The sequence below is a fragment of the Hippopotamus amphibius genome, chromosome 15 (genome assembly GCF_030028045.1).
Source record: "Hippopotamus amphibius kiboko isolate mHipAmp2 chromosome 15, mHipAmp2.hap2, whole genome shotgun sequence".
Classification (NCBI taxonomy): domain Eukaryota; kingdom Metazoa; phylum Chordata; class Mammalia; order Artiodactyla; family Hippopotamidae; genus Hippopotamus; species Hippopotamus amphibius.
The window spans coordinates 38,943,359-38,960,103 of NC_080200.1; the positions used below are offsets into that span (position 1 = coordinate 38,943,359).

At 33.7% G+C, this 16,745-nt stretch overlaps 1 protein-coding gene across 5 annotated transcripts in view; it reads left to right on the plus strand.

Moving 5' to 3' along the window:
* The window catches only part of RICTOR (RPTOR independent companion of MTOR complex 2), a 126,032-nt gene that overhangs the window by 59,356 nt on the left and 49,931 nt on the right, over positions 1-16,745 (plus strand). For 4 of the 5 annotated variants that reach the window (XM_057710240.1, XM_057710242.1, XM_057710241.1 and 1 more), the window contains exons 7-10: positions 2,815-2,941; positions 5,926-6,095; positions 10,846-10,913; positions 14,607-14,674. In XM_057710240.1, coding sequence (XP_057566223.1) covers positions 2,815-2,941; positions 5,926-6,095; positions 10,846-10,913; positions 14,607-14,674 — 433 coding nt within the window. The remainder of the gene's footprint in view (positions 1-2,814; positions 2,942-5,925; positions 6,096-10,845; positions 10,914-14,606; positions 14,675-16,745) is intronic. The other variant, XM_057710244.1, reaches the window with a different exon arrangement.

Consider the following 16,745-nt stretch of genomic DNA (forward strand, 5'->3'; position numbering starts at 1 on the left):
TAATATAATTGCTAGATCACTGTCGAGTTTTTATATGCATTCAGAATAGTTCTAAATTATTAATCTTTTATATTTTAAAGGAAGAGCAAAAACATTTGTTGCTTTAGAATAACTTGCTTTGTGAGTAATTAAGGAATACTCATGTTACTTTTTCTTGTTTCACCTGTTTCATTCCTTTAGGAGATTTTGTTTGCTTGTTTTTGGTTTTTTTTTTTTTTCCAATATCTCTGATTTTTTCCTGTCTCTCTGTAATCCAGACAGTCCTTCCTGATTCTTGTCTCATTATCTATATTATTTTTCCCACTGGTCAGCTCTTGCTACTTTTTATCCAATTTAAACTTTTATTACTGCCTGCTTAATTAAGCCATTATTTTCTTTGTATATCATTTCTTTATTCATGCAAAATGAGATTACTATATCACAGATTTTTTTATTTTTTATAGTTGAAAGGGATTCATTTAAAGGAATCACTTGCCCTTGACACACAGCAAGATACTGGCAATGCCAGAGTGAAAAACCCAGTTCTCCAAATTTCCAAACCTACACTGGCACACGAATCCTTTTGGTATTAAGCACAACCTGCTTATCTTGGCATTGAGAGGCCACTCTTGGGCCAACCAGTTATGACCTGTCTCATTATGCCATTATGTGTGTAGGCTAGCTGTCCTCCACCACTGCTGTGATCATTGCTTCTGTCCTACTCTTTTCATTTCATTCCACCCCCTTCTATATTATATTTGTCTTGCAGTCTCAGCTGAAATTTTAAATATTTCTCTTAGAGAACTCAGTGTTTCTCTGATTCCTTTATAGCAGTTCTACAAATTTATTACCTACTTATGATCTTTAATTTGTTTTATATATTTCTGTAATTTGTTTTATATATTTCTGTTCTGTCATGTCAAAAAAAGATGATTAAATTTTTACTTCAACAGAGACTAAGTTCTGTGACATTTCCCTCATTGAATACACTTTGATTTATGAGAAAAGCATTCTCTGATTTACACAGAATTTAAGAGTTTCTTTGTGTATATTTTTCCTGGAAAATAAGAAGTGTGACTTCATTTATAAAAACTTTAAGTTACAGATATCCATTTCATAGCTCTACACTTGAGATTCATAGATTAGAATTTTGTATTTGAAAGTCTAGAAATCATTGGATCATATACATCTTCATTTACAAATGAGGAAACTAAGGCACAGAGAGGTTTGGTTTGCCAAGGTGATAGTTTATTAATGGCAGATTTGGCCCTGAAAGCCATTGGCCTGGCTTCTGGCTAGCTCTTTTTAGAATACATTACATACGTCTTACTGTCTTGGGAATTTTTTTAATAAGTTCCTTATAAGTATAATAATAGATCAATAAGTATTAAAATACAAATTAATATCATAAGAAGTTAGAATTTTCTCACCCAGGAAGATCAGTTTTTTACACCTCTCTTCCCTTTCCTTTTCTCCTTCTCCAACATTTTTGATTAAGGAAAGATACTGTTTAGAAACAAATGTGAAAGTTTTTGTAGCTTCTAAGGTTATTGGACATCTGTTTTATGGTTGTGGAACAGTATTCTATAATTTCATTGGAAACTTGTCATCTCACATTATGCTGCTTAAATGACATTAGTCATTTACAAGTACTCTATCCAACATAGATCTTTCCTTTAAACCTCTATAGGACTTAACTGGATATTAATTTAGTTATATTGTGTCCTCTGATTGTATCATAGGCTAAGTCTTATGTTTCAACAGGATTATAAATCCAGTAACATTCAGGACAGATTAATTATCCCCAATATTTATCTCCACCCAAACAGAAGAAAACATTTTCTTCTACTCCCACTCCAAGGACCTGTTATTTCGAAATACTTCATCTACCAAATAGTCTTTTATTTATTAAAGAGTATAATTAACTACATAATTTTTCTTTCTGTTTTTCAGACTGAAGATACGTTATCTGTTTTCAGTATTCCAAATATGTTGTTGCTAATTAAACTTTTCACGTAAAAGGAGATTCAGTAAAAGTTTTTATCACCAGGGACATAATGTTTCCATCACAATTTTTGAAATGTTAAAAAGAGATTATGAAAAAAAAAAAAAGAGAGAGATTATGGAGAGACTCCTGCCTGCCTTGAAGTAGCAAATAACCATGAGTGAGCTGCTCATGACAAGAACCTGAGGGCGGCCTCTAAGAGCTGAGGGTAGTCCTCACAACAACCAAAAAGAAAATGGGGACTTCAAAAAAAAATAGATTTTGGATTATTAACTTTGCCTTTCAGTATAGCAACAAGTGAGAGTTAAAGAGAGGGAGACTATTAGGCATCAATTACAGCAGTCAAAGTAAGATAGAATGAGGGCCCAAATCAGAGTGTGATGGTGGAAAGAGTTGGGTTAATGAGGTAAATTGATAGGACATAGTGGTGATTGTATATAGGGAAGGAATTGGGAATATAATAGTACAATAGTATGTTGACAGCTGTTATCACCACTGATTTACTTTGTCTAGTTACTGAAAAGTTGTTTAAAACAGAGTTTCTATTCTAGAGGAGCTTAGAATCTCAGAAACATTATATCTTTTTAGTCAACTAATTTATAGTCTGGACTGTTAGGGAAAAAAAGCCAACACTTTTCTGCATGGTAATGATTATTACATTTATAGCATCAGTTATTAGTTATATTAGTCTTTTGACATGTTCCTAAGCAGATTAAAATTGGTGCCTGAATCTTATAAATATTCTATAGTCTTAAATACATCAGTCTGAACAAAATAGGTTTTAAAATGTATTATGAAATAACTTCTTTTTCTGATTTTTCCTGTTACAGATGATTACTGTGAATGCTTCCTTGTTTCCTAGCTCTGTGGCCAACTCATTAATAGCAGTTGGAAATGATGGACTCCAAGAAAGAGACAGAATGGTTCGAGCATGCATTGCCATCATCTGTGAACTAGGTCAGAATTTACTCTGAGTAATAAAACTGTAGTATTTTAGAGAGAATAGATAACACTTTTTAATGTCTTTAACATGAATTCCTTAGATATTGGTAGAAAGATACGAAAAAGTAAGACATTCCTGATAGGAAAGTAGTGGACTTGCTGTTTAAAGAAATAATTTCAAAGTGACATTAAAATTCTATAAATTTTAAAGTTCTATTCATCATGAAATTTAATATATAGGAATTGTCCAAATTCCAGTAAAAAATTAGAATAAAATCTTTTAAAGTCTGGCTCTCAGACATTAATTAACCACACTGTATCTTGATGTGCATGAAAAGCAACAATTCATTATACATTAAAGAATTCTAAATGCAAAAGGATTAAAGAGTTAAATGGGAAAAATCAAGGTGGGGGGAATAGATGACTATCTGATTATGTAAGGAAAAGGAGTTTTGAATTATTGAAAGGAATCAAACAGATTTCAGCAGCTGTAGATTTTATTATAAGGAGATACGAAAACATGCAGTGCCAGAACGAAGGAAATATAAATGTAACAAATGTGATAGGAAAGAACTTATTTATATACATATCAGTAGGAAAAATAAGTAATTCTCAAAGAAATGTGTGGCTAGTCAAAGTGTTTTAAAAATTCAACTTCACTTATAACCAAAGAAGTATAATTTTAAATGACAAGAGAAGATATTTTTCCCCACCAGAAGCAGAAATGGTATGTTACATTCACTCGATATAATAAATAACAAAAATTTAAAGAAACAAAAAAGCCAAGCCTTAGCAGTGAGAGTCTAAAAATACTGTCCACAATACCTGCTGATTTAGAGGCCAAGTCAGAAATTTGATTAAGGACATTTTGAAATATAATAAAATTTGACTACATGTAAATATATGAGATGCCTGGAAATTTGTATACTCAAGCTAACTTCTGATTATAAGATGCTTTTGTAATTAAGCAAAAAGTAATGAAAATATGTGAGTGAACCCAAGAAATAGAAAAAAGAAAAAAAAAAATCACTTAAGCAGGAGGAAAGCAATAATTTTTAGTCTTAGAGAGCAAGATAGATTATTTAATCTCGTCATTGTTAATGGAAGAAGGAAAAAATGATAACACAGATGCACACACATATACTATTGTTTAAAAAATGCAAAGGTCAGAGAAACAAAAGATTAATAGAATGAGGAAGAGAATATAATAAGTTTTAAAAATTATGAGTTAATTTTTTTATATATTTGAAAATCTTATTGAAATGAATAAGTTTTCAGAGAAAATTTTAATTTCTGGTTGACTTAAAAAAGTAGAATACATGGTGGATCCAAAACCATAGAAGTACTTGATGAATTAATTAATTAATGAGAAGACTCATTCAGTTAGTTTTTGTCTTAAAAAAATTGTTTCAAGGAACAAATAATACTCATATAGTGTAATCTAATTGAGATCATTAAAAACGTGGAAATTTACCAGTTTTTAAAATGAAACTAGTATTTTATATAAACACAGATATACACACACTTACATAAAATGAAATAATTAGAATGCTACTATGTTAACATATTAGAATATTTATCTTAAATCACCATTCATATTCTTAATGGTGGATCTCTACAAATAGTACATTCTTTTAAAAACTCTTAATTAGCATTTTAACCAGGTTAGCAAGACAAAATAATAAATGAAGTTTACATATTGGAAAGAAGACATTATACATTGTAGATGAATACCTAGAAAACTCTGAATCAACTGAAGAACAACTTCAGTAAAGTACAGTAGAAACCTGAAAATATAGATTTAATAGATTTTTTTTGTTTCAGCAATAATCAGTAAATATAATGGAAAAAAATGATACTGTTTCCAAAGTAGACAACAAAACTATGTGTAACAACTAAACTTAATAAGAAATGTGGATGACATGTATGTGTGTTTAGGGGGTACTTTTCAGTTTGCTTAATTGATTTTCAAGAAGGCACAGCTAATCTATAGATAGAAATGAGAATATTGGTGGCCTTTGTTGTGGGAGGGGTACTGATTGAAAAGTAGTGTGAAGGAACTTTCTAGAATGATGAAAGTTCTATACCTTGATTGAGCTATTGGTTACAAGGTATATTGTTCAGAATTTATTGAACTATATCATTAAAATCTGTGTATTTTACTGTATGTAATTATATCTCAATTTAGAAAAAAATGGAGAAGAAACCTAAATCTAAAATTCAACTAGAATAAACAGGAAAAATTCAACTATGAAAACATTTTTGAAAAAGATTAAATGGAGGAGAAGGGAATGATCTTTTTCTCATATTTTAAAAAACTTAAGCTAGGTTATTAAGAGAGAAAAAAATGAAAAAGAATCAAGAGTTACATATCCTGATATAAAGAAAACTTCAGTGTATCAAAAGTATAAAAATCAGTTTGGAAAGCATGCTGGGATAGTTTAATAAACATTTGAAAGAAATTGAGTTTATCAGTATTAAGCCAAAGTCTGTTTCCTGAGAGACTGAAAACTAAAATGTTAATCATGAACTCATTTAAAACACACGTGTGTGTGTGTGTGTGTGTGTGTGCGTGTGCGCGTGTGCATGTGCTTACAAAGAAAATGCCTGATCTTTGAAGTAAGGGAGGAGTTTCTGAGCTTAAAACCTAAAGTTAAATTACAAATCAGATAAAGGATTTGAAACAGATAAAAGGCTAATATTCTCACTAAAGAAAGAACTCCTTGCAATTGACAGGAAAGAAGAGCCATTCAACAAAACATGAAAAAAGGATATGAAAAAGCAATTCAGAGACATTAAGAAAAAAAATCAGGGTTTTGGGAAGTATATTCAGTGACTCTTATTAGATAATTTATCCACATGTCCTTTTAAATGTCACTGAGTAGAAAGTTTTTCAAGTCAGAAAGGACATTAAGTTTTAAAGTAAAATCCCATATTTCTGGTTACTTTTTATTAATTATCCCCTATATAATATGTTAAGTTTTTCTTTTTTATTTTAGCACTTCAGAATCCAGAGGTGGTGGCCCTTCGAGGTGGACTAAACACCATCTTGAAAAATGTGATCGATTGCCAATTAAGTCGAATAAACGAGGCTCTCATTACTACAATTTTGCACCTCCTTAATCATCCAAAGACCCGACAGTATGTACGAGCTGATGTAGAATTAGAGGTAGGAACTTTAGTATTCTTTTCTAGTTTTAAAATATGACTTTAAATACATATTCTTACTTTGAAATTTAAAGTTAATAGATGAAACACAGCATTAATTATTAAACCTAAATTAACTGATTGACTTATCCCAGCAATATTTTACAGCTTATTCAATTTGAACTGAATTGAAAAAATTCTCAAGAATATTTCATCAACATGTAAAATGAAATTTATTTTTTTTATTACCTGTGAAAACTTGACTGAGCAAATTAGAGCACAAGTAAGGTTTCATAGACATTTACCTATTTATTTAAGAAGACCATTTCTTTTTAAGGACTATAGCATGTTAATTGTGTGTGAATAGTGCCTGCTAATTATATACTATTTATTAAACCATGCTAAAATTCTCTGAACTTGGAAGCACTTATTGGCAACTAATGATCATATATAATTGAAAGAAATGGAATACATATCTTTTTAAAAATACCCTGCAATTTAATTTTTTTTTTGCTAATTCGGGTTTTTTTTTTTTAAACAGTCTAAAATAATAAGGCTACCATATACTCTTTTCTATAATAAAATATGTAGTTGAGGTTGGAACAGAATTATCACAAACTGTATCCCCCCTCCCCCCACTTTGGCCACACTGTGTGGCATGTGGGATCTTAGTTCCCCAACCAGGGGTTGAACCCAGGCCCTTGGCAGTGAGAGCATGTGTTTAAATCATTTTATGAAACTTGTCTTAAATGTTATAGTTCTGGTTTTATTAGGGATACTAGAAATTTTTTGAGATTACAAAATTGACATTAGCCTGTATCAACTAACAAATTTAAGTACAGTATTCTCCTTAATAAGTGATTTTCAATACATTATTCATGGGAGTCCAGTGGGAATAAGCTGAGACGTTTAATATTTTACAGTGTATTTTGTTTTAGTTTTTTCTTAATCAGGTAGAAGAAGTGTGATTTTAAGATTGGAGAGATGATTACAGTAAAGGAAGATATTGTATATAGGCCTGTTTTTTATTCCTGTATAATTATACAGCAAATTAGCAAAGCCTTTGTGTAAATGAAAAAACCTCAAAGAATATGGTAGACATTTAAGTACACTACTATCTTTGTTTGTATCTTGTTCTTTAAAGCCACAAATGTTCTTTTTTTCCTTAACCTATCTCCCTGGAGTAACATAGTGATTGAGAGCATACATAGACTTTGGGCTATACAGATGTGGTTTTTGCCTTTTTGTTGTATAACCTACTAGCTTTATGGTTTGGAGCAAGTTATTAGCCTGTCTTGGACCCATTTTTCCCTTGGTAAAATAAAAGTCATGGTTTTTACCTTAAAGAATTATTGTGAAGAATAAATACTATGATAATAATAATAGTGGTAGTAATAGCAGCAACTAACACTCTTGTAAAGCTTATAATGAGTAAGGCAATATTTCCAGGTGCTTTACATATATTCATTGTTACCCACATAAATGTTTTATTTAGTACCTGGCACATAATAGGTATTCAGTAAATACTGATTGCTTTGGATATTAATCATTATCATCTTCTCCTTTATCGTTATCTTCATCCTGGAGTCTGCTGTTAAGAGAATATTGTCATTTTTATTATCCATATTTATAAATTTTCACTCTAACTTGATAACTTCGATTTTTCTTTTCCACATACAAAGGAACTATTTTCATTGCTACTGTCTCTGTTGTTAGGCCCAAATCTTTCTTCTGTAAAGGAAAAAAAAAATCCGTCTTAAAATTTACTCTGGCTTCTATTTCTACTGTATGTAATATGTTTTGACCTCACACAGGAAAGAAAATGTAGATTTAATATGATAATGTTATTAGAATAGGCAGACTGTAAGGATTGTAAAATTGTAGTTTGTTATAGTAAATTTTAAAAACAACATTTTTTAAACCTCTGCTTCATAGTAGGATAGTGTAGTTCACAACATCTGCTATGGAAAGCTAGGAAAGTTAAATAATTACAGCAACCATGTATTTAAAGCAGTATAGAGCTGTGAAAGCAATGCAGAGGGAGTAAAATTCTAGAGGGGGAAGATTCATTGAGAGTTGCCCTGAAGATCTGTGGATGCCCTTGGGGGCGCTGTAGATTTAGGCCACAGGCTAGAGGTTAAGAATGTGACCACAGACTAGGTAGAAGACCAGCCTATTTAGCAGGCATATTGACAAGCCTTAAGATGAGAAAAGTCCCCAGATCAAGTCTGATACACCCCTCTAGAAATTTGCTGAAATAAAAATCTATGGAGAGCAGAAGTTACAGTGTTTCCACTGAGGAAAACACAGTGGAATAGGCTATGGTTGCCAGTGTAATGGGCACAAAGGCCTCCCAGGAAGGGGGGCCATGGGCAAAAGTTGAAAGGCCTCTAAGAAGTAGTGAATTTACAATAATTAGGTGCAATTGCTTACTTACTAATCAGGACATAATTAAAAGCTGAAAATCCAGGGACCTGAAAAATCAGAACAGCTTTTGGCAGTTGTGTAGTATTCAAGTGACAAACTGGGTGTTTCATAGCTAATTTCCTGTTCTTGGCATGTCCCAAATTCTGAAGCAATTCTGGATGAGTACCTAAAGATCTAAGCTCAAAACTTATGAAATATGTAGAAGAAATTTATCACAGCTAAGGAGAAAAAAAAACTTTCTTAAATCTCTATTCAAAGTTTTGAAGGTCCATACTTTATAAACAGGAAAACCAAAGGTATAGTCAAATTTAAGTTAACAAAATTGTAATGTAGTCTCAATTTGACTCGGTGTTCAGGATATGCCAAACAGTCCCTTTAATCTACCTGACTAATAGAGGAAAGGATAAACCGTCTCTGATGGAGATAACATCACTTGGAACCTTTAATAAAGTTTACAGTGTCTGACATTCAGTCAGAAATTTGATTGTCATACAAAAAGACATGACGATGTAACTGAAAACTCAAAAGAAATTCCATATAAACACACCCACAGATGATCCAGATATTGCAGCTAGAGGGCAAAGACTTTTAAAAAACCATGATTAACTTAAGGAAAATGAGAAAAAGATGAAGAAAATAGATGAAATAATGAAGAATTTCACCATATACTTGAAATATGCAAAATGAATCAAATGGAACTAGTACTGGAAAATATAAAACCTGAAATTCTGAACTCAATGAAATTAAAAATTCATTTTGGATGAGAAGATATCATTAGTAAACTGAAAGAAAAGTCAGTAAAAACATTGAGTAAAGCATTGGGGGGTAGGGAATAGAAAGGAAATGAACAGAACAAAAGGGAAGAGATGTTAATTGTTGTCTTTGGAGAAGAGAGAGAAAAAGAACAGAAGCAAATATCCAAAGAAACCGTGGTCAAAACTTTTGTTTCTAAAACTGATGAAATTTCATTTTCATAAAGCTCAGAAAACTCGAGATTATACAAAGAAAACAGCACATAGGCACATCATGGTAAGATTGTTGAAAACCAAGATAAATAAAAATCTTAAAATCAGCTTGAGAAAAAAGACTCTACTTTGAAAGTAACAAGTCTGACAACCGATTTCCCAACAGAAATAATGGAACCAGAAGACAGTAGAATGGCATCTTTAGAGTACAGAAAGAAAATCATGTCAATCTACCCCAGAGAAAATGTCTTTCAAAAACAAAGGTAAAATAAAGGTTTTTTTAGACTAAAGAAAAAAGACTCAAGGAAATTTAAAGAAACGTTATTCTTTCTTGGAATCCTTGCCTTTATGTCGTGAAGACACTAAAGCAGCCTATGGGGAGGCACACATGGCAAGGAACTGAGCCCTTTTGCCAGCAATTAGTATATTGTGAGTAAACCATCTTGAAGCAGATTCTACAACTTCAGTCAAGCCTTGAGATGACTGCAGCCTTGACCAATGTTTTGACTGCAGTTTTATGAGGGACCCTGAGTCATAACTGCACAGCTAAACGCTTCTAGATTCCTAACTCACAGAAACCATGTGAGATAATAAATATTTATTGTTGTTTAAGAAATGAGACAGACACAAAGGAAGGTTAAAGGGACTCCTTAGTCAGAAAGAGAATGATCTGAAACAAACAAGGAAGTACAGGAAGGAATGAAGGGTGGCAAAAAAGGTACATGTATGACAATATAAAGATCACTCATTGTCAAAAACAATATTTGTAATGTCTTAGGTGTTTTAAATTATTTTAAAATTAAAATTCAGACGACAATAATGCAATCAGCGCAAGGCAGGAGAGTTGGTAAGTGAGATACAGCGGTTTAAGTTCTAAAATGAGTGAGCTTCTTAACAGGGTTGTTAAATGCAAGGATAATACACAAACATAATTTGGATTTCTTTATACTAGCAACAAAAAGCAGAATGTAATTTATAAAATAAAAACATTTAATTAGTGTTCAGAAATAGGCAAAACAAGTCATGGTGTTAGAAATCAGGATAGTAATCCTGAGGTGAGAATAAAGGGGAGAATAAGGAGGCTTTGAGGATGCTAGTTATGGCATCTTAGTTTGAGAAAACCCATCAAACCTCACATTCATGATTTGCTCACTGTTTAGTATATATGTTAAATGTCAATTTAAAAGTTCAAAATTCATTTGCACATTTAAAAATATCACTCAAATATATTCCTTAAGGATGAGTTTGAAGAAATAAGTCTCTAGCAGTGTACCCAATTAGAGATACAGAGAAGTGGAATTAATTTTAGCTTGTTACAGGAGGAATGCATTTTATAATAAGGACTCTTTTTCTTCTTTTTTTGCCTTTCCTTTTTATTAGCGAATTTTAGCACCTTATACTGATTTTCACTACAGACATAGTCCAGATACAGCTGAAGGACAGCTTAAGTAAGTACCGTGCGTGTTGCTGTTACAACTTTTAGATTTGCCTGATTGTATGTAGAACCAGAGCAAAATGAGTTTAAGTAAATTTCCTATTTCATGGAGTTCTATTATATTGGGTTGTTATAGTCCATAACAGCTTACGGAAGAAACCCGAACGAACTTTTTGGCCAACCCAAAGTTCTCTCATAATTAATTGTGGTTTAAAAATTAAAACTAAGCTTTGGGAAATTTAGGGACTTGGAATTAGTTTCTTATTTTAAAAAAATGTAAGATAGGCGGCAGTAGAAACCTAGATCTTTAGTCATTTTTCTGTTGCAGATATTTTTAGCACAATTACACTGAGACTAAATGAATTAAGTAATAGTGAGTAGAATGAAGAGCAGCCTTAAATTGAGTAAGCAGAAAGATACACAGTGTAGAATTTTGAGAGTAAAGTTAATAGGGAAATAAAAGGAAAGTAAAGATTATTTTCTAGAAAGGAGGCAGGGTGATTTTCAGAGTCTTTTTGGAGAGAAAAGCACATGTTCTTTAGGTATTCTGGGATAACAGTATTTAAATTGATTTAAGGAGCAAATAATGTACTTTCTGTGAAGATTTTGCCAGTGACACAATTCGAATAAATATGCTGTCATGTATGGCATAATAGGATTGTTGGATTTGCAGGCATACTTATTTTGAGATATAGTATGTTTTTAAAATTCCTCACTAAGTTTGGGAACATTGTGAAACGGGCATATTTTTGTTATTTTTCATTTTTCTCCTGAATTAAAAATAGTGGTTTCATATCTTTAATCACCTCCATCACTGTGGACTCATTGCACACTAACATATCATGACCTGAGCTAAGTAAGAAATTAGAATAGCTTTTCTGTGTTTAAAATTTCTCAGACCTTATTCTTGCTAATAACTAAGTTCTGAATTGGAATTCTTAAGCCCCTTTCTGGCTTTTCTTATGATACTTTGGCTTCTCTTTACTGGTGAAGGATGTATGAATTTTCTATTGCTGCATGACAAACCACTACAAATATAGCAGCTTAAAATAACATCAGTTTAGTAATTCACAGTTCAGTAGGTCAGGAGTCTGGAGGTTCTGGTGAAGAATCCATTTATTTCTAAGCTCACTTCAGATTGCTGGCAGAATTCACTTCCTTGCTCTTGGACAACTGAAGTTCCTGTTTTCTTGCTGACTGTCAACTGGGGCCTACACTCAGCTTCTAAAGGCCACCCTCTTTTCTTGGCACATGGCACTCTCCATCTTCAAACACAGCAGGAATTCCTTGAATCTTTGTGCTTTGAATATCTCTGACTTCCTCTTCTGCCTTCAGCTAGAGAAAGCTCTCCAGTTAGATCAATCCTCCCAAATGATTTCCCTGTCTTAAGGTCCAGTGGGCTTTATAGCAAACATAATCACAGTCATACCAGTGATATCACAGTCACAGGGATCCAGGGATTAAGACCTGGATTGAGAGGATAGGGCCGTTTTTAGAATTCTGCCTACTAGGAGTAAGCAAGAGATGAACCTGGGTATTTTTTAGAGTTGGGGGGAGAGGGAGGCCATACATTCCACCAAAATCCTTTCTTTCCTGTTTGGTTCAATACTTTGCTTTCCTTAAGTTTCTGGAGTATGGGCAGTTTCTGGAGTATGGGTACATGATGGCTAGGGAATAAGGAAATGGGTGGTTTTTTTCAAAACCTAATTTAATAAATTTATTTTATTTATTTATTGACTGCATTGGGTCTTTGTTGCTCTACACGGGCTTGATCTAGTTATGGCAAGCAGGGGCTACTCTTCATTGTGGTGTGTGGGCTCCTCATTGCAGTGGCTTCTCCTGTTGCAGAGCATGGGCTCTAGGCATGTAGGCGTCAGTAGTTGTGGCACACAGGCTCAATAGTTGTGGCTCATGGGCTCTAGAGCACAGGCTCAGTAGTTGTGGCACACGGGCTTAGTTGCTCTGCAGCATGTGGGATCTTCCTGGAGCAGGGATTGAACCCATGTCCCCTGCATTGGCAGGCAGATTCTTAACCACTGCTTCACCTAGGAAATCCTCAAAACCTAATTTAAAATAAACCTAGTTTATCAAATAGTTCAGAGAATGGATTACCAGGCAATCAGTATAAATATGTCACAAACACTTTTAAGAGAAAGAGCATCAAAAGCTTAATCACACAGTAGTCTAATTCTCATTTCTTCCATCACCCCACCTTCCCATTTTAGTTTCTGTTATAGTCTCATGTTGATTAGTACAACAGAACATAGTGTGGTTGGTTTGTATGTATGGGGGATGTTTTGACCTGTTTTGTTTCTCTTTTGTAAACTATCTGCTTGCTCACCATTCTTTAATCTGATTTTCTTTCTTTTTTTAAAAATTTATTTATTTATTTATTGTATTGGCTGTGTTGGGTCCTTTTGCTGTGCCTGGGCTTTCTTTTAGTTGCAATGAGTGGGGGCTACTCTTTGTTGTGGTGTGCAGGCTCCTCATTGCTGCGGCTTTTCTTGTTGCAGAGCACAGGCTCTAGGCACGTGGGCTTCAGTAGTTGCAGCACATGGGCTCAATAGTTGTGGCTCACGGGCTCTAAAGCGCAGGCTCAGTAGTTGTGGTGCGCAGGCTCGGTAGTTGTGGCGCACGGGCTTAGTTGCTCCACGGCATGTGGGATCTTCCTGGAGCAGGGATCGAACCCTGTCCCCTGCGTTGGCAGGCGGATTCTCAACCACTGTGCCACCTAGGAAGTCCCAATCTGATTTTCTGTCCTAGTTCTTTATCCCTTCTGTTTTTTTCTTTCCCAGTTGTCTGGATTTCTGTATTTTCACAACTGTTAAGAGCTTTATTAGGGAAGTAAAAAAGATGGCACAGAAAAAGAAATGGACTGTTGACAGGGTAGAGATCGAGGTGGCATAAATAAAGAGTACAAGATTGCTATTAAGTATTAAAACTGGCCATAGACCATACATGGAAAATGTTTAACAATCTAAATAGTTCTGTTGGTTAATTAATTGTTATAAACTGTTACATGGAAAGGAACAAATGAGAGAATTGGATACCAGTTATAAAAGAAGAAAGCGGTTGGTAGTAGGCCCCAGCTGACAGAAAGAAAACAGAAACCTCAGTTGTACAACAGCAAGGAAGTGAATTCTGCCAACAACCCCAGTGAGCTGAGAAATGGATTGATAATAATATCTAGTTATTTAGTAATATCTCAGTGAATATATGGGTTGCTGAGCTTGCTTGGTAGAAATGATCAAATAAGTTCGGTATTAGCTTTCTGAAGTAAAGAGATTACATGTGGTAAAAGTAAGGTTTATGTGGCAATTTTCTTTGCTAAGGGGCAGCCTTTTGACAGAGATGCTTATTAAGCAGGCTGGTGTTGTCTCTGATGCTCAATTGAAGGTGTTAATGAACTATCTAAGAGTAGTTTTCACAAAAAGCAAGAAAAGTAGAACTCAGTAGAAAAGCAGAATTTATGATTTGTTTTAAAACGTGAATTTTAAACATGGAGAGGTATGATCAGTATGTAAGTGGGTAATTTGCTCTGAGGTAGATCTAATCTTTCTTTTAATGTATTGTTTGTTTTCCTATGTAAATATTTAAATGTTAAGTAATGATAGCTCTTATTCTGATGTGGTAGTAGGAAAAAAATCACTTTTTATTTTAACATTTAATTTCTTTGACACCACCCCCCCTTCACCTCACCCAACAGAGAAGACAGAGAAGCAAGGTTTCTAGCCAGTAAAATGGGAATCATAGCAACATTCCGGTCATGGGCAGGTAAGTTCCTCTGTGCTGCTTTATAACATCCAATAAGAAAAACTTGACTATTTTTTCAAATGTTAAATTATTATTGTAGCATGTAATTTAGATGTTAACCTAGTCTTTCTTTATACGTTATCATTAGAACCAAGAGGGGTTTGTACAGTTCTTGAAGTTGACCATTTGTAAGTGAGTGTGCTAATGATAACCTGGGCATTTAAAAAAATTAAACGTGATCTATACCAAAAAAAATTTAAGAATGTTAGTTGAATATGTAACTAAAGTTTGTTACGTAAAAGTATAATGTAGACTATAATAAATACCAAATAAGCAAGATAGGCCATTAGTCCCAAATTTCTTTCTTTCTTTTTTTTTTTTTTTGTTTTGGGGGGGGGTTTCTTTGAATATTTGTTTATTTTATTGAAGTATAGTTGACTTGCAATGTTGTGTTACTTTCTGGTGTACAGCAAAGTTATTCAGATATTCAGATATCTTTTTCATATTCTTTTCCATTATCGTTTATTACAGGATATTGAATATAGTTCCCTGTACTATACAGTAGGACCTTGTTGTTTATTTTATATCTAGTAGTGTGTTTCTGTAAATCCCAAACTCCTAATTTATCGTTCCCCTACTCCCTTTCCCCTTTGGTAACTGTGTTTGTTCTCTCCGCCTGTGAGTCTGTTTCCGTTTCATAAATAAGTTCATTTGTATCATATTTTAGATTCCACATATAAATGATATCGTATGATACTGTCTTTCTCTGTCTGACTTACTTCACTTAGTATGATGATAATCTCTAGGTATATCCATGTTGCTGCATGTGGCATTGTTTCATTCTTCTTTATGGCTGAGTTATATTTCATTGTATATATGCATATCACATCTTCTTTATCCATTATCTGTTGATAGACATTTAGGTTGCTTCCATGTCTTGGCTGTTGTAAATAGTGCTGCAGTGAACATTGGAGTGCATGTATCTCTTCCAATTAGAGTTTTCTCTGGTTATCTGCCCAGGAGTGGGATTGCAGAATCATATGGTAACTCTGTTTTTAGTTCTAAAGAAACCACCGTACTATTTTCCATAATGGCTGCACTAGTTTACTTTCCCACCAACAGTGTAGGAGGGTTCCTATTTTTCCACACCCTCTCTAGCATTTATTGTTTGTAGATTTTTTGATGACGGCTATTCTGACTGGTGTGGGGTGATATCTCATTGTAGTTTTGATTTGCATTTCTCTAGTGATGTTGAGAGCACTTTTTCATGTGCCTGTTGGTTATGTTGATGTTAAATGTTGATGTTAAATGATGTTGATGTTGGTATGTCTTCTTGGGGGAAATGTCTATTTAAGTCTTCTGCCCATTTTTTGATTGGCTTGCTTGTTTTTGTTATTGAATTGTGTCAGCTGTTTGTATATTTTGGAAATTAATTCCTTGTTACTTGCATCATTTGCAGATATTTTCTCCCACTCCATAGGTTGTCTTTTCATTTTGTTTATGGATTCTTTTGCTGTGCAAATGCTTATAAGTTTGATTAGGTCCCATTTGTTTATTTTTGCTTTTTTTTTTTTTTTAATTTTTATTGGAGTATAGTTCATTCAGTGTTGTGTTAGGTTCAGGTGTACAGCAAAGTGAATCAGTTATACATATACATATATCTACTCTTTTTTTTTTTTTTTAAGATTCTTTGCCATGTAGGCCATTACAGATTATTGAGTAGAGCTCCCTGTGCTATACAGCAGGTTATTATTAGTTATCTATTTTTTTAATAAATTTACTTATTTATTTATTTTATTGGTTGTGTTGGGTCTTTTTTTTTTTTTTGCTGTGTGTGGGCTTTCTTTTTAGTTGCGGTGAGTGGGGGCTACTCTTCGTTGTGGTGTGCGGGCTCCTCATTGCCGTGGCTTCTCTTGTTGTGGAGCGTGGACTCTAGGCATGTGGGCTTCAGTAGTTGCAGCACATGGGCTCAATAGTTGTGGCTCATGGGCTCTAAAACACAGGCTCAATAGTTGTGGCGCACGGGCTTAGTTGCTCCACAGCATGTGGGATCTTGCTGGAGCAGGGATCGAACCCGTGTCCCCTGCATTGG